Source organism: Microcebus murinus, chromosome 10 (assembly GCF_040939455.1).
Source record: "Microcebus murinus isolate Inina chromosome 10, M.murinus_Inina_mat1.0, whole genome shotgun sequence".
In the NCBI taxonomy this organism is placed as follows: domain Eukaryota; kingdom Metazoa; phylum Chordata; class Mammalia; order Primates; family Cheirogaleidae; genus Microcebus; species Microcebus murinus.
Genome location: NC_134113.1, coordinates 36631461 through 36654856, shown reverse-complemented (window position 1 = coordinate 36654856; position 23396 = coordinate 36631461). Strand labels below are relative to the sequence as shown.

General features: G+C 31.0%; 1 protein-coding gene across 1 annotated transcript in view; it reads left to right on the top strand.

Moving 5' to 3' along the window:
• The window catches only part of PTPRQ (protein tyrosine phosphatase receptor type Q), a 192862-nt gene that overhangs the window by 147815 nt on the left and 21651 nt on the right, over positions 1-23396 (top strand). Inside the window, exons 35-38 of the mRNA XM_076007142.1 lie at positions 534-662; positions 13529-13610; positions 16981-17071; positions 21694-21770. Of these exons, the coding sequence (XP_075863257.1) occupies positions 534-662; positions 13529-13610; positions 16981-17071; positions 21694-21770 (379 nt within the window). The remainder of the gene's footprint in view (positions 1-533; positions 663-13528; positions 13611-16980; positions 17072-21693; positions 21771-23396) is intronic.

The window sequence follows — 23396 nt, the reverse complement described above, 5'->3', positions numbered from 1 at the left end:
TATATACTCATAATATATACTCATAATATTTTTATAAAAATTTGATTAGATAATTTAAAAATACATTTTTATGTATTTTATGCATGTGAAAATATTTTATGTCATGTAAAAACAATGGAGTTTTATCTTTTAGCACTAGTATTGATAGCACTGAGCTATTTCAACTTTGGCATATTTCCTTTTTATGACAAATCAATGTGACAGTCAAAGGAAGGAGAAACAAGCTCACAGCATAAGTCTCCTTGGCTCTATATTTCAAATATGCCAATGGCTCAGGCCTTAATCAACTAATTCTCACTAAATTTGGAATTTCAACCCAACAACTTGCTAAAAAAAAAAAAACAGTAGAATAGGTTCTGTAGAATTAAAACAGGAAAAAGAAGTTGAGTAACTATAAATTTGCAGCATGTTCAGAGAAATGATTTTACCAAAGAAATTATTTGACTAGATGTCTTTATTTAAAAAGAAAACCAAACCTAATCTCATGTGCTTTCTATGATATTCCCTTCTTGGATCTACTGCATTTGTTTTAGAATTCGACAGAAGCAGAAAGAAGGTGGCACATACTCTCCTCGGGATGCAGAAATTATTGACACTAAATTCAAGCTGGATCAGCTCATCACAGTGGCAGACCTGGAACTGAAGGACGAGAGATTAACGCGGTGAGCACACTCCTCTGGGTGAACAGTGGTCCAGAGGGCCTGGAGCCATGACCCTATTCTGACCTATGCTTGTTGGAAGTGTTTGTGGGGCTCCAATTTACACAGGTCACAGAGATCTTCTTTCAAAGGGTGACCTCCGTCTTCTACACACTTCTCACTGGTGTTCGGAGAATCACTTAATCTTCCTAATATTTTGAGTTCAATATGAACCTCGGACTATAATGTTCAACCAAGATTTTTTTCCTGAGACAAATATTTTTACACATTAAACCTTTGACATTATGTTTAATAATTCACTTCATATATAGATTTTTTTACATCAGATTTTTCTGGAAGTGTCCACATTTTTATCATAAGTTTAAATTAATTAAATTTATAACTACTTGATATTATTTATATCATTTTTATATGAGCCTTTCTTATAGCTTATTTTAGTATAATGTTACACAAAAATCTAAATTGTATATGGCATCATTTAAAAAATTGCTTGATATTTTAAAAAATTAAATACAAGGTAAAAAAATTGCCTTCAGAAGGAAAAGTAAGAACATATGTACTAAATATGTGTCATTGGTATGTATTGGAAATAGTAAAATGAATAATTTTGAAGAAAAAGTAATTTTAAATCCTTTTAAAAGCATTATAAATTATTCAAAATGTTGGCACATTTAACAAAACTTGTCTATTCAGATAATTCATCCAATTCTTAATAAAAGATATCATCAGGTTATTTTCATAAGTTTAAATTCTTATAAGATCCAACATATGTGATGTGTATAAACACAAAATAATTGTTACCAAGTACCTGCACTGCTTTGTTAAAATTTTAAAAATTATTATCAATTTTGAAAATATGGCATCAATGGTCTTGAACTTCAAGAAGAATTACTTCTTCAAGAAGAAAAACTTGTAGTTGTCACTTATCAAAGTTGGTCTTTACCTAATAGATTGACTTTGCAAGTATATTTCCAACATATCTAAAAATATCTAATATGTGCTATAGAGGGAAGTGTTATCTGATAAGCAGGGTTATTCTACATGCTATAAAATGAAGGTTATTCAATAATATTGTCTACTAAATTACAAGGAAATTTGGTTCATTGGATATGAAAACTTATTTTTTTAACATTTAGATTCTAATCTTTGCTTATATTCTAATATAGGATGTTTTCATCCAAAATGGATAGTGTTCCAAACACTTATGTGTAAGATGGTTGTATATTACCTAGCATATAGTTTTCTATATAAGAAACATTATGTGTAAAATATCAAATATTTTATATTTTATTGGAATCAATAAAAGATTACCAGGGTAACCCACCTATGTTAAACCATATCATACAGACATTAGAGCATTACTAGTACTGGACTATGTCTCAGTCCTTGAGGGGTCATTCTGCATAGTAAAAAAACATTTCTTCTCCTTTCCCCCCATGGACAAACTAAAGTTCAGTCGTATCCTCCCAACTCCCTTTCTGCACTCTCTTGTGCCCCTCCTCAGGCTTTGGAGTCCCAGTCCCTTTTTTCTAAACCTGAAATTATACAAGACATAAAATTCAAATCTCTCTGTGCAATTAATTGAGTTGAATCTGCTTCTACTAATATGTGAAACTTGTAATAGCCTGTAACACTTGTACAGCATTTTCATTTTTGAAAAAGAATATTTATTAACCCCCCTCCAAAAGTCCTTAGTAAGTAGATCATTGTTATATTATATGTTTTTAAATAGTTTTAGAGTAAATATTCCTTATCAAAGAGGTTACATTCTAGGCGGGCTGTGGTAAGATTAGATCCCCTAAGCTCTACGTATTTTCACAGCTTGCTCCTTTCTCCACTTCTGAACACTGAGTGTAGCCATTATCAAAAAATTATAAAGTTTTTGTTTTTGTTCTTTCACAATGACTGCCATGGCAGCTACAGAGAATTTTCAGATAATGGAAAAGGTGGGCAAGTACTGTATAGATTGTTTATTATTGGATGTTTATAATTTAAGGACTGCCTTATTTGACCTTGAGTCCTCATTATTTATTTTCCTAGCTCTATGTTTATTTAGTTATAGGTCATATTATTTGTAAAAGGATTCAGAAGTGAAATAATATTATATTTTAAATAACTTTTATTTAGCACATGGAAAATTATTATATATTACCCCTAATAATAGCAAAATTGGAAATGTTAGTTTTCATGCCTTTTACTTTCTTATTTGTTATGATTCTGATATTCATAACTGTATAACATACTTGTTTGTAATTCCAATGGCACACAATAATATGCTTTGCTGGATTTATTGCTGAAATACATTAAAATAGCAATTAAGTGGTTTGGGTATTAACTCTTTATTACAGAGATCTATGTCCAGCTTTATTATTCATTCAAGATTTTTTGTATTGATAAAGTCACTAACACATTAGACAATAGGACTAGAGAAAATAATAACTTGTGGTTTCATAATTAGCTACATGAACACATGCCTAGGTCCTGTCCTTCAGTGAAACTCTAAAGTTCTTTGCCTGATTTTGAGGTGCTTGAAGATCTAAATCCATTCAGAGTCAAACAGAGACTGATGATAAATTCTGAGAGTGAATAATCAAGGAGTTTGAGTTAGTGTTCTAAATTTGGGGGTAACTCTTGCCTTATCCTTGTTATCTGCAGGAAAGAACTTTGATAATTTCTTTTAAATCTACCCAGCTAACAAATGCCCTTTCTACATGAGTAGGCATGGATTTTTTTGTCCAACCTACCAAAATCTATGCTAAATTGAGTTTATAATTTTCCTCAGTGTTATATGTCATCCCAAATCCAAAAGAGAAATGATAATAGAAAAATCTCTAATCAATCATTAAATTATTGGCCGGGCGTGGTGGCTCATGCCTGTAATCCTAGCACTCTGGGAGGCTGAGGTGGGAGGATCACTCAAGGTCAGGAGTTTGAGACCAACCTGAGCAAGATCCAGACCCTGTCATTACTAAAAATAGAAAGAAATTATCTGGACAATTAAAAATACATATATATATAAAGTTAGCCGGGCATGGTGGCGCATGCCTGTAGTCCCAGCTATTTGGGAGGCTGAGACAGAAGGATTGCTTGAGCCCAAGACTTTGAGGTTGCTGTGAGCTAGGATGACATGACAGCACTCTACCTTGGGCAACAGAGTCAGAGTGTGTCTCAAAAACTAACTAACTAAATAATTAATTAAATTATTAATTTTAGGGAGTTAGCTAGTTGTCAAAAAAATCATGGTGCTTGGTACTAAACCCTTTCAAGGATTGGAAGTTTTATATTTAAAAGATTAACTATTTTGTGCTCTCTGCCTGTATAGTTAATATTTTAAAGCCCATCCTACATTTTTGTGTTGCGTGTAAACTCTCATTATTTAATTATATTCCACTTGGTTTCACAAGGGATTTGAAGATACATTTTCTCACTTTCCACACTTAATTAGTTATAGAAGTTTTGTTTCCTATGGTGACTAAATCAGGAAAAAAATAGTAAAACAACATTAATCAATGTTACTTATATCCTTGCTTAAAAGAAAGTCAATTCATTTTAGGCCTCAATTATTTTCTGAAAATTTTATGCACCATTTCATGCTAATTACCATGCATATTTTAGTTGAGTGAATGTAATGACACATTATTTTAAAGCCTCAAGGCCTAATCTAGTAATCATGAATAGAATTAAAATTCTCAACAAAACAAAGCAAACAATTGAATGATATATATATACATATATATATAAATTGCTATTTTAAGAGAACCTTTCCTTCCTTAATAATTTTGTTTCTTCAATAATTTTAGAAGTGTACACATTGAATTTTTGTTAAATATACGATTGTCTTCAGGAAGCTTACTATTTAAAAGAATCCTATGAATGTACTTTGTTAACTATAAATCAGAATATATTTGGTATTGTTATTATTGTTATTTATATTTGTAAAATTGAAAACTGCCCCAATCTATTTTAACATACAGAGTTTGCTAACATAATAATTGCTATTATTTCTGAGCAACTACTATGTGTTAAACTCTGAATGTAATGATTTCACTTAACTCTTTCAACCCTTTATGGTAAGTATTCCTATCTCCATTTTAAAGATGGGAAAAAAATCATGCTTAGAGAGTTTATGTAACTGAGGCCATACAGCTAGTAAGTAAGAGAGATGCAAGCTAGTCCAGGTCTTCTGTCTCTGAGGTCTCAAGACGTGTGTGTGTGTGTGTGTGTGTGTGTGTGTGTGTCTGTGTGTGTAATTCTGAAGTTTACTAGAGGACATCGGTGTAAACTCTTATCAAACAGACAAGGACTCATGTTATTATTTTCCATCAGAATTTTCTTTTTTTAATGTTATAAATGTAAAGGTTATTTAGCATAGCATTCAGGAAAGTAAGTTCACATCATTTCAGAAAACAAATAAAACATTTAATTTACCAGGCATTAACCCCCATTATGGTGCAACATACATACTTTTTAGATCTCTTTGGTTGGGTAATTAAGCACAGAAATGTTCTGGGACATGCTCTATATGCTGAGAATGAATCTAAGGACGAAATATTTTAATGTTTTGTCTTATGATACGAGGCAAAGAAGTGATAGTGTTTTAGCATTTCATCAAACTTGCAGAAACTGGAACACATTTAGCAGGGCAATTATTATTTTGACTTCAACAAAACCACATAATTTTTAACTGGTATATGAAATCCTATGTAAAATAATTTGCATTTTGTCATCATTCTTTGACAAATCCTGGTCATTAATTTTACTTCTGTTCTAAACTTAAGCTATCTTTGCAAACAATGGCTAAAATATGTGGATACAGAATAAAATGAATGTCCTGCAAGTAGAATGAAGTTTGAGATATTTGATGCTCTGTTCTTGTAGTAGCAAATCAAAAATAATGCAGTGTGTTTGCATACTAAATAAATAATGAATCTTTACTTCCAGATATTCTTCATTTTTCTTTAGACGCAAGGAGATTTTTGTCATCCAGTAAGTTACTGTGGTAATGCAGAGCTCTGCTGTGATTATTTTAATCTTGTTAGGTGGTGTGCTCTATATTTTAAAATATATAATATTGAATATCTTGTTGTTTAATGTGCTATAGTTTCCAAAGCCAAAAAAAAAAAAAAAAAAACCAACAATCTATTCTTTCTACTTACAACTTGTCCTCTATAATATTGCATGCTATTGATATGGTAAAGTTAATCTTATCAAAATGCACATTGATTCATAATGTGCATGTCCTGAGAATTTGCTGTGTTCTCATGTTGTGTTAGCTTTGATAGTAAATTAAGTTTTCACGTAGATTTCTTTACAGGCTTCTCGTTCTATTATTACCATGACACAAGAGCTGAGTTTTCCATCTGATGGTTGGAGATTGGATTCACACTTCATACAAGCTCATTTGTGCAACTGTAGGTGGTAACCTATAAGGATCAGGACAATGAGATTTCCCATTCTCTGAGTCTCTGGTGCATTCACAGAGTGACATATTTCATGGAAACTTTGCTTCTGTTCTGACCAATGGGTAGCCAACCATGCATGCTTCCAGGCACTCCCTTGATGGTCAGAAATGCCATTTGTATCCTCAAGCAAAAATTTCTTGATTCATTCTGAGAGTAGCATAACAGAATGTCAGTACTAGCAGGGATCCCAGCAATTGATTGAGTGGCCCAGAGATACTATAATAAATTTCTTCACACAAAGAATATGAATGGAGGCAGAGAATAAGAATACATTTGATTTCAAAATCACAAATCTACTACAGAGGAGTCATTCTTCATGAGCCATAAGGGGGTTTGACCATGAATAGCAATAAGCATTATGAAACCAGAGGAAGCTGGGTCTATTTCTATTCTCAACACATTTAGCATTTTGGAATCAAAAGTAACCTGGTTTTATTTTAAATCAATTATGAAGTTCCCAATGACTGAATTAAAATAGTTTTATGAAAACATTTTTTTCGAAGGACATTCTTGATAGAATTCAAATATTTGTCAAAGTAAGATTCCATTGAACTAAAGATTTAATTATCACACAACACATAATATATTCATTTTTATCCAGCACTCAAAGCTGACCTCTGGGCATTCCAGACTCATAGGTGGTTTAGTAAAGCAACTCTGCTGAATGTCTTTCTTTGTCGTCATAAAATAAGATGCTTTGCCTTTTTTTTTTTTTTTTTTGCTTTATGCCATTAGTATCTCAGAGATAAATACCTCCATTTTTTACAGAACCCTCACTGTCTGTATCATCAAATTTTCTTTCCTAGAATCAGTGAATAGTGTCCTACTCAGTCATAACCCTTATTTTGACAGAGATAAACTTAATAATTTGGGTAAATCAGAAACTTTATAGAACACTTCTACATGTATCATATTAGTTAAAGTAGATTTGTCTTGTTCCAAATCTATTTTTCTGAAGATTCCTTGTAACTTCTAACAGAGGAACTTCATTGCGTACTTATCACCCTAGCTAACAGTTCAGGCTATAAGGACTTCTTCCTAGCTGTTCTTATGTCCTCTGTCTCCTTTGAAGAAAACCCCTGTCCACCTCTTCACACAGCTTTCAACAATCTCTTCCTACTCTCTATCTACCATTTCTGACCTATTGCCACTGAGGTAGCTAATTTATACCTGTGGTTGAAATTTAGAATACATGGTTGACACAATAAAACATCTAGTAAGAATTCAATTTCAAATTGCTAATGTGAGAGAGGCTTAGTAATATGGAAAATTCAACATCTGCCACACTGGAGCTCATACCTCAGCTCCATGACATCAGCAAAAATGTTTCATTCCCTTCTCAATCTATGAGGCTATTTCATCTCGTTTAAATAAAAGAAATATCAATTGGGCACCTCTCAATTGCCATTCGCTGTTCCAGGCACTGGAAAAATACTTTGATGAAAAAAGCAAGACACATTGCCTCCTAAGAGCTGTTCCTCAAATGTTCCTTTTAAACCTATTTGTCCTTACAGATATGAGGAGACATGTTGAAAAAGTAACATATAGCACTTACTAACTGATTGTTTTTCTAATTAAATTAGAAAAGTATTATATTACTCACTTATTCAGATGGCATGTTTCCTTTATAAAGTGAAGTTTTAGAGTCAGATGCATAGTACTAACCATTGGTTAGTATATTTTTAAAAATTGGTGATTTGGTAAAAGAATGAAGAAGGATCTGAAAGGACATTATTTTAAAGCCTAGAACAAAGAAAAACAATAGGAAAGAACAAAATTTAAGATAATTTTGAAAGCATTATAGTAGGTGCTTTGGATAAAGTGATAGAATTTTATAGAAGTAGTTGTAAATTTATGAATAATTAGTGACTTGATGAAATAGGCAAACTCAAAACTTACACTCAGTATTACACAAAACTTATAAATACTAATTAATAAATTTTAGCATAGATCAAATTTAACAAATTTGTTATTTAAATAACAAGTACACATTAAAGTGTACAAATACATGTTTTTACATCAAGGCTATAAATTTGAAATTTTCTTTATTTGAACCTAATAATTTGAACCTTTATTTGAAGCTGGTTAAGTAGAAAAAATAAAGTTTCTCAATTTGTCCTATACCACTGGTAATGCTGATTTAAGCTGCTAATCTATAGGCTATCATCTGTGGCTCTCAATTAGGACTATATTTTAATTCCCCATAGATTTCAACTAATTGACCTTGAGGGAAAGCTGAGTCTCTGTGACAATATGGTCTTCAATCACCACTGCCAACATAAATAAATGGTTCCTCTCTAGATCCATCAAGAGTAATCTGAGTGGAATTTAAGTTTTTGATAGACTTTAAAGAAATGAGCCCAGACTTGAAATAATACCCTTTTCAACCAAGAGGCATAGGATTTAAGACAGCTAAGATTCATGTAATAAAAAATGTTTAGCCCTTTATATTGGAGAGTGGTCAGTTATCTTATTGAAATCTGGACAGTTCCCAGATTGATTTATTTACTAATGAACTGAATATAATTTGGCAGTAACCTTCACTACAGTAAGTGAATACAAATACCGTACCATTCTAAAAATGGTTTCCATTTAATAATTTTTTTAAGTTTTTAAAAATATTAATAACAATTTTCTGTTTGAATTTGAGTATCTCCTCAATCACTTGATTTGAAAATAGCACTCCTGAAATAACATTGTTGATTTTCCTGCACATCAATTTCTGTGAGATTTTTAATGCTTATCTAACCAAACAATTATTATTTCCTATAAGGAATCTGGTTACCTCATCAGTTGAAAAATTAATGCATTTTTTTATAGTATGTCCTACCTTCTTTTCTAATTCTCTCTGTAATTTGTTCAAATTAATACTTTTTTTATATAAATATAAAAGTTTAAAACCTCACAGAAAAATATGATTTAGAATGCAACCAATATCTAAGGGATAAATACACCCATACAACATGAGGCTAAGAATCAAAGCAATGATATGGATACCACAGACAATAGTTAAAGGAAAAAAATCTGGTTTTTTTATTTGAAATAGTAAGATAATTTATGCCAATTGTCTTCTCAATTTGAGCTTTCCTGATAAGTATCTCAGTATTTCATTTCACACATGATTGTGACATAAACATGGACTGGAAATTACATAAAAACTAGATTATTAGAACCTTGTTGCTTACGTTATGTAAACACAAATGTGAAGAACAGATGATGCAAAGCAATTGGGTTTAGAGAATATAGAAATGAAAATAAAGCCAAATCAGACTCCATTTATTTTTTACACTGTTGGTGCCTATTTTTCTTTTAACACTTGAGTAGGTAAGAGTGATTTTACTGCTCAGATATCTAACTTCCTAACAAAGTGTGTAGGACTTGTTAACTTCTAATGTTAGGTGCTCTAATATGGCCTTTGTTTATATTCATATATTGTTTATTGATGAATCTATTGATCATACTTATTTAAAGTTTTGAATTAGGACCTCCTGACAATTCTCAGTTTTTTAATATTTTAGTAAAAAAAAATACATTCCATTCAGGTATTTTCTCATGTTAAATAGATCACTTATATTTTGCTTTCTGTGTATCTTAATACGAATTCATCCACAATTTTATTTTTAACAATGATTAATTCAGGGTTTACTATAAAATTATGAGGGATATAGAGTAAGCCAAATGTTAATCCTTGTTTACCTCTCAAGTGTATATGGACTTAAACATTTGTATTTTTAATGCAAGAATTTAAATAACCATAGATAGTACAAGATAGGCGATTTGTCCTTAGAAATTTGATTTCATGGAAGAAAGAGATACTCTTCTCTTGTTTTAGTAGAACATAGTAAGGTCCATGGAGAGGTTAACATTTGAATCAGATATTAAGGAATAAGTAGAACTTGGTTGTGAGGGAAACACCTGGAATGATAAAACATGGAGAGGAAGAGATGCCAAGAGAATGCCTGGAGTGCAAATAGGATGAGTGAAGGGAAGTTGCAAAAAATAATGTCAGAAATGTGGGTGTGGTTAGAAATGTTTTCACATGATTGCATGAAAACTAAATTATAGTTAGTATATTAGAGATTTGTTTGGATTCTTGAATTAAGAACTAGAATTCCAGGCTAGGATTTGAAGTCTAGAGATATTTGTGATCACTTGTTAAGCTGATTAGAACAAGTACAATAAGGAACTCTTGCTGTTTAATTTAGTGCAATCTAGTCTACCCATTTTTTGAGTAAAATTAAGAAAATACTCTTTTGGAAAAAATCCATTTTTATATCAGTATCAATTATAGAAATTATGGGTAGAAACAGCTTAAATTGTACAAAATATACTAGAAATAAATATAATACTAATGATAGTAACTAACACTTATGTATTGCTTACTAAAGCCAGGGACTTTACTAAGCCCTTTATATGTATGAACTTGATTTACATGTATTTCCCCATTTTCCAAATTAGGAAACTGAGGCACAGAAAGATTAAGTAAATTGCTCAAGATAACATAGCTGATAATTATTGGAGCAGGTATTTGAAGTCAATAAGGGCATCAGGTTTTATAATAAATCCAGAATTCACAAATATCCACCCAAACCAATAGCTAGCCAATTAAGGTTTAAAATTAGTATCTTTAGGGAGAGCTTTCAAATTCAAAATAAAATAAGAATACTAAAATAAAAGCAACTTTCTGTGGAGTTTTTCACTGAAAAGAAATGAACTTAAAAGAAAATATATGTGTTTATTCAATTAATTGTAGTTTCTGAAATGAAGAGTAGACATCATTAAAAAAGAACAAGGTTTTGTGAGGAGTAATATTATGCTTTAGCTATTTCTTGCTCATTTATATGTTAATATAATCATTCATGTTTGATGTCTCTTGGAGTTTAAAAAATGTGTACTGATTCCCTAAATGACTTATTGATGGCTTCCTAGGAACTAGTATCTATTAGATAGATTTCAGTTATCCCAGTAAAACTATTTTTCCAGTACAACCTCAAATAATCCTAGATCCTTTGGAAAAAGAGAGAATCTCTCCTCTATAGGATAGCAGTCTAACTGTCCTTTAATAGGTGGACCATGAGCCTATCACTAAATCAGATATAGTGTGTTTGGATTTTATCGATCACAAATGGAATAATGTTCCCTGTTATAAAAACATTGATCTTCACACAGCTCAATAATTTCCTTTCCATGTGTAGCAGAGCAGTGGATCTTGCTAACTAAAGCATCTCAGTTATTGATATTAATATCTTAAGTTCAGTTAATCAAGATTTGCGCATCCCAACCCTCATTTCTTTCATATTTCTGAAAAATATGATGATGGAAATATTGATGCACCATTTGTGTAAAAGGGGCTAGGTAGTGTGGGTCTAGCCTGTGGTTATCTTTTTTTCTTGCTGGTTTTTGCTGAGGGGTAATTATTTCCAACAGGGATTGATTGTTGCCTCCGTCTCCACTGCATGTGTCATCCGTTACCATGTCAGAGATATTTCCATGGCTTCCAATTTTCAGACATTCTATTTTCCCTTCCCCAAATCAAAGATTATTCTGATTCAATAGCCCATTCAGCCATCTCCATATTCACCTAGTCAGAGTCAGGAATTCTCTGTTGCCTTCTTAAAATCACTCTAGGGTATTTGGAGAAGCTCGTAGGCATACACCACGAAGACTCTTTACTCAACTATTGCAACTCTATCACTTTGATACCATCTTTGATAATGGGATGCTCTACCAGTTTATACCCAGAGAATCTGGGAGATATCTCCTTCTGCTTGGGGACACCTATCATTAACTAAGAATTCAATTATTCTTCTTGGTAATACCTGCTCCAGCACTCCTATATTTGCCACCAATTCCTTGATTGTAATGAAATGTACTTCCTTTTGACTCAGGTTTTCTTCATTGAACTTATCTCTCTGTACCATTTTCATATTTTTATGCCAATTATTTTCCCTTATTCGTCCTTTACTTCAAAAACATATCTTATAAATATTCTTCACTTAAGAATACAGTAAAATTATCCCTAATGTTATTTAACATTGAAAGCTTTGAAAAACTTTACCTCGTTATATTTTGTGCCTTTTGTGCTTTTTTTTGCAGTGGTAACTGTTGTGCATGACAAATGTGTTATTAATGATGCACCCATCTCTAAGTTTGTGTGTGTTTCATAATCTATTTAACTGTTAAAAATTATTTTAACTTTTTTTAGTGTATAAATAACTTGGGCATTGATCTGTCACAAGAAACATTCTAAAATAACTTAAATGACTGTAATTTCATTCATAGCTGTTTATATTTATCCAAACATACTCATTAAACAAGACATGAGCAATATGATGTCATTTTTCATACATCCATTCTCCCTGTTTCAGCACTTTCCATAGATAAAGAAATTTTTTTTATAATTCACATTAACTCTTTTAGTCTACTAAATACTATGCAATATATAGTATTTATATACTATTTTGAATGTAGTATATCCTAAATGCCTAACAATACAACCTTTTTAGCTGAAGATGGAAGATAAATTATTATTTGGCCATATTTAAGTCCAAATAATATAATTTCCAAACATGAAATATAACCAAAATAATGATCACATATTTGTTAAAGGCATAGCACATCATGTATTATTGATTTATCATAATTTTCTGATTTAATCTAAAACACTTTCAGAATGAGCTGTCTCCTTCAATTCACAATGCATTTAACACAATCTCTGTTGCAGGTTACTTAGTTATAGAAAATCCATCAAGTAAGTTTAAGTATTTTTTTCTTCTTTTTGAATATCAACTTTAGATTTACTGACTCAGTGAATCTTAATGTGTGGGTTCCCTTTTTTGTATGTTTGTTGGGAAAACTTCCAAGCTGGATATAAATCATAAAAGCATGACTAATTGCATGGTAACTGGAGAAATGCTTTCTCTCTCTCTGGGGTGAAGCTTGCATGTCTGTATTTTAGCTTGGGAAGTAATATGGGGATATTTAAACTCCTTGGGGTTTAAAAACCATGTCATTATGAGAATGAGGTCACTGCAATATTTTATATCTTCTAAAACCTTGTAATGTATAAAATGTTTTCTGTATGACAAAGAGGTATTATATGCTTTAGGATTCAATGATAACTTTATGCCCTTACATTTACTTGAAAAACTTTCTTCATGAAAACGTTAAATCCTTCATTTAAAGTCACTGAAAAATTGAAGGAATTTTGTGCAACGAATACAAAGAGAATAAACTTAAAGAGGAAAAATTGATTTTGTAAATGACAGAGTGACTTTAAAGGGCTGTGTTGTTTTTGGTTTTTGAGACGTCCCTTGTTCTTTAACTCACCAGTGCAATCAGTGTGCATGTTAAAGCAAATGAATACAATCTAACATGACTCCATTTTATACCTTTCTTTACTTGGAGGCCAATAAGCAAGAAATCCTTCCTGCAACATGTTGAAGAGCTTTGTACAAACAACAACCTAAAGTTTCAAGAAGAATTTTCGGTATGTTACTAGCAGTTGTCACAACATTGCAAGACCTCCAGTCGTTTCATGTGACACATTTCATGTCCATTTTAAGCATGCAAGGCCATGAAGGACTCTGGCCTTGATAATCAATACCCAATTACCAGGTTGATTGTTTGGATAGTAATGTTACACTGGTCAGCCTCTGGTGCAACCTGATCAGAATTATTCACCTACTGTGTCAGGAAAAGGTGCTCTTCCTCAGACCTCCCCTGCAATATCAGTCTGACCTTGTTTCTTCTCTGTTCTTTCATTCAGATGTAGATGCAAAACCTACAATGCTATGTTCATTAGTTTTTGTTTGTATTCAAGGTTTAGGTCATACTATAATGTGGTTTTATATTTAAATAATTACTATACATTTAGACAATCAATGATTTAATTTCATATTTGTCTGCTTAGTTTACATTAGTGGTATTGTTGAATGTGAAAACAGAACATGATGTTTCCAGAAACTGCAAAAATAATGTTATTTCTAAAACTGTCCAAAAATTAAAAAAAAATAAACATAGGTAATGTCATGTTTTATGAAGCGTATTTGTAAGTTACTATGGAATAAAAGCTATATCACATTATGGAAATATGTAAAATTAAGAACTTACTACTTTAAAACTATTTTAAAAGTTTGGTAATTATTGTTTTTTAATATTTGTATATCTATAAAATTGAAATGATTTTAAAACATATGGCAGAGATCAGGTCTGTAAGCTACTTTAAGACTTGTAAGCATCTTTCCTAACTTGGATGATTATTTCATATTATAAAAATAAAATTAGGTGATTTCTAAATATCACCAAAACTTTCTTTTTTTTCCATGAATTTCTCAGTATGTGAACTTTTGAAACAAAAACCAAACGATTGGCTTAAATAATTCAGGATTATAATATTTCAGTCTCTCAGAGAATAATAACAAAAATGTGAGAAGATTAATGATATTTCCTGCAGCTTTTTTGCTATGCTTCTTAAGTAATATTGGTCTGGACTTAACAAAATCAATGGTACCATAAAATTCTCCTTAGTATTTACACAGCAAGAACTCTCAATTTTTCGGGAGCAAAAGTGTAATTTCAGTAGAATAGGAGCGAATATAATTACATTATGCATGACTGAGTAGATAAAAAGTTTTATTAGCAATAATGTTTTCACATATATTGAAAAAGTTTCTAGTTTAAATTTTTTAAAAACCATGCTTTTAAAAACTTTTTAAATTTTTTTCTAATGCTTTTTAAAGTATTTTAAAGAAAAATTATCATGCTATAATTAACAAATGTATATTTGATGAATATATTTAATAAATCTTTTAACTCATGTCATATTCACTTATACTGTAAATATTTATAAGCTCTTACTATGTGATAGACATTGTATTTGGCACTGATATATATCAATTTAGCACTTACTAGCCAAGTGACCTTGGACAAATTACTTAAACTCTCTGTGCCTCAATGTTCTCATTTGTAAATGAGAATATCTACTTCACTGAATCGTGAATACTGAAATGATTGAATTCATGAGCAATACTAAGAGGCTGGCACAAGTATAGCTATTAAGATGATAATTCCTACCATAAAGAAGCTCATATTGTAGTAAGAACCACAGACATATATAAAAAATTACAAATACACTACATCATGATAGAGATGTGCATAAAGAAGTGAGGATTGATTCCATTTATTTATCTATTTCATAAAAAACATGACCTTCAAGGTGAACTTTAGGATGAGCAGAAGTCCAATGAAAAGATAAAGACAAAAAGGTATTCTAGAGAGGGGGAATGAGTACAAAAGAGTAACGATATAAAGCAGTCTAGCTCATCTGTAATCCCACTGAAAAGAGGAAATGGTAGGAGAAACAGCTAAAAATGGAGGATTGTTAAAGCCCTGTGTGCCCTAAGAATAAGATCGCCCAATGTAACATTTCTATCCACACAATCAACCAGGTAATTGGGTATAGGCCAGAATTGTTTAAATCTATAAATGGAAATTTTATGTGAAATAATTAGCATAAAGAACCATTTTCAGTCCATTTCAAACTCACCCTTTTCCCCCTTCTTTATGTACTCTCAAAACCTTGACACAAGGAAGCTGTTCTAGGACTACTCATTTGGTTAAAAACAACATTTTATAAGCTTTTGGTACCCACACATCAGAATTCAGATGTTTACACCATCCTTTTCCCTTAACACATAACTACAGGTAAACAACTGTCCAGATTTTCTTTTTAAGAAGAAGAAAAGGCCGGGCGCTGTGGCTCACGCCTGTAATCCTAGCTCTTGGGAGGCCGAGGCGGGCGGATTGCTCAAGGTCAGGAGTTCAAAACCAGCCTGAGCAAGAGCGAGACCCCGTCTCTACTATAAATAGAAAGAAATTAATTGGCCAACTGATATATATATAAAAAAAATTAGCCGGGCATGGTGGCACATGCCTGTAGTCCCAGCTACCCGGGAGGCTGAGGCAGAAGGATCACTCGAGCCCAGGAGTTTGAGGTTGCTGTGAGCTAGGACGCCACGGCACTCACTCTAGCCTGGGCAACAAAGTGAGACTCTGTCTCAAAAAAAAAAAAAAAAGAAGAAGAAAAGGAGAATTCTCCAATTAAAAGAAGTAATTTATAATGATGTCTAAAAAGTTGTAAGAAAAATATTTTAACACTTTTTAAGGAATTTGGCAAGCTGAAATTTCTCAAATGGAAAACTATGAATTTCTTAAATGCAAATAAATCATCAGCTCAACAAAATATTAAACATATTTTTTGCACCAGCCTTTTTTTAATGTTTGTTTTACAAAAAGCAAGGTAGATAGATAATATGATTTTTCACAAAAATGTCAATAATAGATCTTCTTGACCCTTAATCTGTGCCTGATCATTCTTAATCACACCTTTGCATTCCACTATCGATTTAACAATGCCTACTGAGAACAGGAATTGACCTTTGGCATCTTTTCAAACTGACCAATGATGTACTGATTAATAGGCATGAAATCACGCTGCCCAAGGAGAAAAAACAAAAAATAAATCATTGAACTCTCTTCTTCCTATTAAGTAGACATTAAAATAATAAATAATAGTGTGTACCTGACAAAACCACTAGTAACATATGGAAAATGGTCACTAACATGGTTGTCATATCTTAGGGCTTCCCAAAGTACAAAGATATCTTAGAAAGAGCAATAGACAATGGACCAACTTTGTTCAGGATATTTATGGTGAAATTTTAGGTAAATTCTTTACTGTTATTTTGACCTTGTTTCCATAGTTATGATAGGAGTTTTAATTTAAAAATAAAAAATATTTAGAACAAATAATTGTTTTTTACAATAAATGTAAAGTTTTCAATAACTTTATTTCATAGGAATTACCAAAATTTCTTCAGGATCTTTCTTCAACTGATGCTGACCTGCCTTGGAATAGAGCGAAAAATCGCTTTCCAAACATAAAACCATGTATGTGTGCTTATTGTTTCTGGTTTAGCTATGGAGTGTTTTAAAATGCCCACCATCTTAACCTTTCTTTGTTATTTTTAAAATATATTTTATTACATATTAATTGAATTGTGGTACTGTATTTTATTAGCAATTACCATCAACTTGTATGTCTTATGCTTTTTTCATATTTATTAAAGTTAGTATACATAGTTTTCAGCTTACTTATACAAATTCACTTATGCAGGTGAAAGAAACTGTAAACCTAATGGGTTTTTAGCTTTGTAACTTAACCCTAGTTACAAAGCTGTATAATATCTTCCTACAGACCTAGTCTCAATTGCAAAGAGAAAATTCACACTTAACTTTGTGCATTAGTTTCCCTTAAGAGCATAGCAGTGCTTTCTTATGAAACATTAAAAATTTATTGCAAAATATTCATTGAAGATCAGTAAATGTGTGCTTACACAAATTGGTTTTACAAAGGAGGCAGGAGTGTGCCTCACCATAGTAAACACAGCTTCATTTTTCAATTAATAGGTAAAGAAACAGTATTATTCCTTTAAGAATTAGCAGTGATGTGAAAGGAAAACATAACATTTCTCCATTGATAATAGCTTTATGTTAGATATAACATTTTTTAAATAAATGTTCCTACTGTCAACATCCTGATTTAATACATTTTATATTATAAATTTAAAAAGTGATATTTTGATGCCCTAAAACGTTGTTTCAAAATCTAGAGTTTAAAAATATTCCTAATTTTAAAGATTATTTTTATATGCACCTCTATTTTCTATACCTTTTCAAATACATATTGGGAAAATTTCTATACTTCCTAAAAATTGAATTCTTCTATCTAGAAAGACATAGACTTGGAGAAAGATACAATCACAGAATGTAAAGTCATAAAGGATATGCATGGGAAAAAAAAAACCAGAAGACTAATTCTGATATTGTATAACTAGAGGGTAACTTAAGCATGATAGAAGCAAATTTAGGGAAACATGATATAGGAGGTAGTAATCTAATAGAATTTGTTAATTCCTAAGAACTAGAATAGGATAAAAATACAAATAGCTTTAAACACATAAAATCCTTTCTGCAACAAAGCAAATCATAAGTAAATGACTTCAAGAGCAAGATGACAAATAAGACTTTGTGATAGGAAATAAATAAAGTTAGAAAAACATCTCTAAATTTCTAAGACCATGAACTTTCTCAACATGTCCTTTTGTTCTCCCTTTCATAGAGTTAACCTGGGATGGATACATTATAAGTTTAAAAGTTATAGTTCCCTATAAAGATATACAACTATTATATACCCATCATAATTAAAAATAATTTTTTTAAAAGTTACAGAAATTCCTATGTGTTTATATTTACCTGCACCTAAATTTATTTCAGATTGTCTGCTTCATGCTTATTCAGTGGTATTCTGTGAAAATAAATACTATAATCTGATTGAAAGACAGTTACTATGGGATAATTGGAATAATTAGTATTCATTTCTAATTGTATATACTAATATCACTAAATTAATTACTAATATATCATTATTCATAAAATAAGTAATTTAAACATGTCTAACTTATTTCCAACGAGGTTCTACCTTAACACATGGAAAATTTGAGATCTTAGAAATTTATTTTTTAAATGTTACTTTTAAATGTTTTATTAAGATCTCAGTACATTATTATCTAGATTCCCATTATGGCTGTAAGAAAATTCAGACAATTCTGGCCTCTTACTTTTGGATGAGAAGAGCATAAGAGTGGTAGATGGGGCTAAATAGACAACCTTAAAACAATAAAATGAACTGAGGAGTATGACTACCCCAACTCTCCATAACTGAGGCTAAGACCAAAAATTAATTAATCAGAATTTCTAGGTTGCAATCCTGTTTACCTACTAACTACCTTAGTAGTTAGTAGTAGTTAGTAGTAGTGACTCTGGACATATTATACAGTGGTCTCTACCTCATAAGGCTATCGTGAGGATTAGATGAAATGATCATGTAAATCACTTTGCCCAGTATTATAACATAGGAAGCACTCAAAATGTTAGTTCTTATAGTGGTTAGTAATCAATAGATGGCTTATTTTTAAAAGTTGCTAACTTTCTAGGTGCATAAGATTAAGTCATAGGCCTTTAAGGTCTACAGTCTGGAGGTAACAAGCCCAATTCCCTAGGTTGGGTTAAAAACCAAACTGTAAAATAGCTGTAAAGTAACAGGCACCTCTATGGGCAAGTACACCCTAATCTCCTTTCTTTCTCTCTCTCTCTTTCTCTTTCATACACACACACACACACACACACACACACACACACACACACACACACACAAAGAATAAGTAAAAAAGATGTTTAAACTAAGTATATTCTCCCATTGTGCTTGCAGAGAACTCATAAAGCTGAAGAGACATTTTTTTTTTCCTGTAGAAAATGAATTCATTTTAATAGAATTTGAATTTTAGCTGGAGCCATCTAAGTGTAGTGCACTGTTTCTTTCCCCTGAGTAATGTAAGAAGTAAAATTTCAAATACCACAGTACGTTTTAGAAGATATTAGCTTACAGGGCTTTAAGATACTAGAATTAGCAGCAAATACTTGCAGAAGAGATTTCCACATCTCTGACCGGACAACTATGACCTTCAGAATAATCCAACACCATGAATTAAAGTTTAGCTAGTTGTTGATTCAGATATAAGCAGGCATATCTAGTAAACAGAAACCTGATGGCTTCCCTTCCTTAATTACAGAACTAGTTACAATGTCACTAAAATAGTTAGATCATACAAAATTCTATATCTTTGGGACATAAATTATTTGCAGAAATTTGTTTAAACATTCTCATCTTTAAATTTAAACACATTGGATAGGTCATTGTAATTACTAACAACAGCTAAGTCATTTTAACATATAATATGCACTTAAGTTTTAAGAACATGAGAACATGTATTGAGTGTTTACTATAAGCTTTCATACACATTTACCTCAAGAGGATTATACAAAATATGTATTATAACTACATCTTATAGCTGAGGTAACTGAGGAACAGGGAGGCTAAGCAATTTACCCAAGCCCATGTGTACAGTAGGTAGATCATCTGGAATTCAAACTCAATCCTATTTATCCATTTTTCCTCCATGAAAACAACAATAAAAATCCCCTTTAAAACAATTAAGTACTAATAGCTATTTCCCATATGTTCCATGTTTAGCTAAAATTATCGGAAATTCTAATTATAATATCAACTTGGTAAAAATTCTCAGGAAAAAAAAACAATTTCTGACACTTTTCTTTGAAGAAAAGTAATGAATACAGAGTATCTAATTTGACCAGATCTTAAAATATTCTAAAAAATAAGAAGATATGTTGTACTAAAGAAAGAATAGACAGATAAATTAATGGAAAAGAACAAATTATCCAGAAATAGATCTAAATACTTAGAGAAATCTAGTGATAAAAGTATTGTTTTGAATCAGGGAGAAGAAAGGATGAAGAGGTTAAAAAATGTGACTATTTGTTATTTCAAATAACAAGAAATAATAAAAGATATATCTATACCTAATTTAAGAAAACAAATCCCAATAGATCAAAGAAAGAAATACTTAAAGCAAAACTAGAAAATTTCATAAAAGTTCATGAAGATATTATAAATAAGTTTGTAAAAATAAGAATATTTGGTATGACAAACAACTTTGATGAATGATACATAATCCAGAAGCCATAATGAAAAATAATGAAAAATTTGATTAGGTAATGATATTAATTTTATGTATGGCAACACTGATAAATAGAGTCATAGACAAATAACAAATTAAGAAGAAAATTTTAATACACATGACAAGAGCCTATATGTTTTTGGTTTTAGCATAAAATATTTTTTAAAAATAGAAAAATGGTGAAATATGAATAAACAATTAATAGAAAAGGCATTTTAAATGGCCTTTATATAAACATAAGCAAAGAGGTTCAATTTCATTCATATTTGAAGAAATCAAAATAAATACCATGAGATATAAATTTATATCTATCAAAAGAACATAAATTGTTTAATAATATCTTGTGATATGCAAGAAAAGCAGAGTTGTTCAAACACTTTTATCCAGAGTATGAATTGATACAATTAGAGAACAATTTACAAATATCATTCAAAAGTTTAAATGTATATACATGATTTAGGAATTTTACTGCTGGTAATGTATTCTACAAACATACTGCTGCATATATCCAAAAAATTCAGTTACATTTATTCATCATTTTATAATAAAAAAGTAAGTATGCTATATTCAAACAACGAAATACCTTATAAAAATAATGAGCTAGGTATTTTGTGCTGATTTGGGAAGATATAGTTAAATGAAAAAATTAATTTGCAGAACACATTGTATAGCATACCATTTGCAGGTAATTTTCTAAGAATGTCCATATAAAATTCTGGAAATAAATACAAGAACATATTAATAGTCATTGTCTCTGAGTAGTAGAAATATAGGATAAAAGGAACTTCTTTAAATTCACACCCATCTGTTAAGTTGAAGTGTTTTATCATGAACTCCTTTGTATTACTTTTATAATAAAAAGGTTGTGATACTTTTAAAAGCCAATTACTGTCGATTCTTTATATTTTCTCCTAGATAATAATAACAGAGTGAAGCTGATAGCTGATGCTAGTATTCCAGGATCGGATTATATTAATGCCAGCTATGTCTCTGTAAGTTACTATTTTTATATAATTTATATATATAATTTATATTTGTATATAAATAATTTTATATAAATAAATAATTATAAAATATTTGTTAAAATAAATATAAAATAATTAATGATTTTATATAAATAATTTTTATATATAATTTATATTTTTATAAAATATAACTGATACAGGAAAGTGACTCCCAATGCTGGGAGCCACTTGAAGTCCAGGTGGGTCGTGGGCTTCGTGCAAGAAAGAATTCAGGAGAGAGCCGACAATATAAAGTAAAAGCAAGATTTATTCAGACACTATAGAAAGTCTACTCCACAGACAGAGCAGAGGCAAGTTTTCACTGCAGAACTGGTCACATGATTCCTACTGCCTTCCTATTTAAGCAATAGCTTAATTATAGGCTAACCAAGGTGAGGAATATTCATGAAAGGGATGGTGATTTGTTGGAATCAGAGTGATACCCTCTATTTCTCCACCATCTTCATTATAACCAGTTGGAACTTGCCCTGCCTCCATCCTGTTTTGATCAGGGTAATTTGAAACTTTGTTTTGAGACTTCCTGACTCAGTTAGGTAATGCTGCAGCAATGCCCAAAGCAATGCCTAAGGCAATGCCTGCAGCAATGCCCAAAGCAGTTCCTAAAGCTATACCTGCCAGTTCCCTGTCTTGTAACTACTGAAATTGTACTATCTTTCCAACTATTTATCACAGCTTCTATCGATCTTAATAGTTAGTTACTTAAAACAACAATATAAATAACCTCAACTTTATAGGTGGGGATATGGAGGCTTCCTTGCAAATCAGCAAGGATAAAATATAATATAAAAATTATGTATATATAATTATTAATTATTTTATATTTATTTTAATAAATATTTTATAATTATTTATTTATATAAAATTATTAATTATTTATATAAATTTATTTATGTAAAAATTATTTAGAGGTTGTACTAGTCTGCAGTACCATCAAGAGTATATAAGCATTCCATGCCAGCATCTATTGATTTTGGACTTTTTAATAAAATTCATTCTAACCGGGGTAAGGTGATAATTCATTGTGGTTTTAATTTACATTTCCCTGATGATTAGTGGCATTGAGCATTTTTCATATGTTTATTGGCCCTATGTCTATCTTCTTTTGAAAAGCTTCTGTTCATGTCTTTTGCCCACTTTTTAATGGTATTTTTTCCTTGCTGATTTGCTTGAGCTCTTTGTAGATTATTACTAGCCCTTTATTTACATATAGCTTGCAAATATTTTCTCCTATTCTGTAGGTTGTCTATTTGCTCTGTTGATTGTTTCCTTAGCTGTGTAGAAGCTTTTTAATTTAATCAAGTCCCATTTATTTATTTTCATTGTGGCTGTGATTGCCATTGGGGTCTTCTTCATAAATTCTTTGCCTAGGCTGATAACTAGAAGCCTTTTTCCAAAATTTTCTTCTAGAATTTTTACAGTTTCATACCTTACATTTAAGTCCTTTATCCATCTTGAATTAATTTTTGTAAGTGGTGAGAGATAAGAATCCTGTTTCATTTTTCTGCATGGGGCTATCCAGTTTTCCCAGCACTATTTGTTAAATAGAGCTTCTTTTCCCCAGTGTATATTGTTGTCTGCTTTGTCAAAGATCAG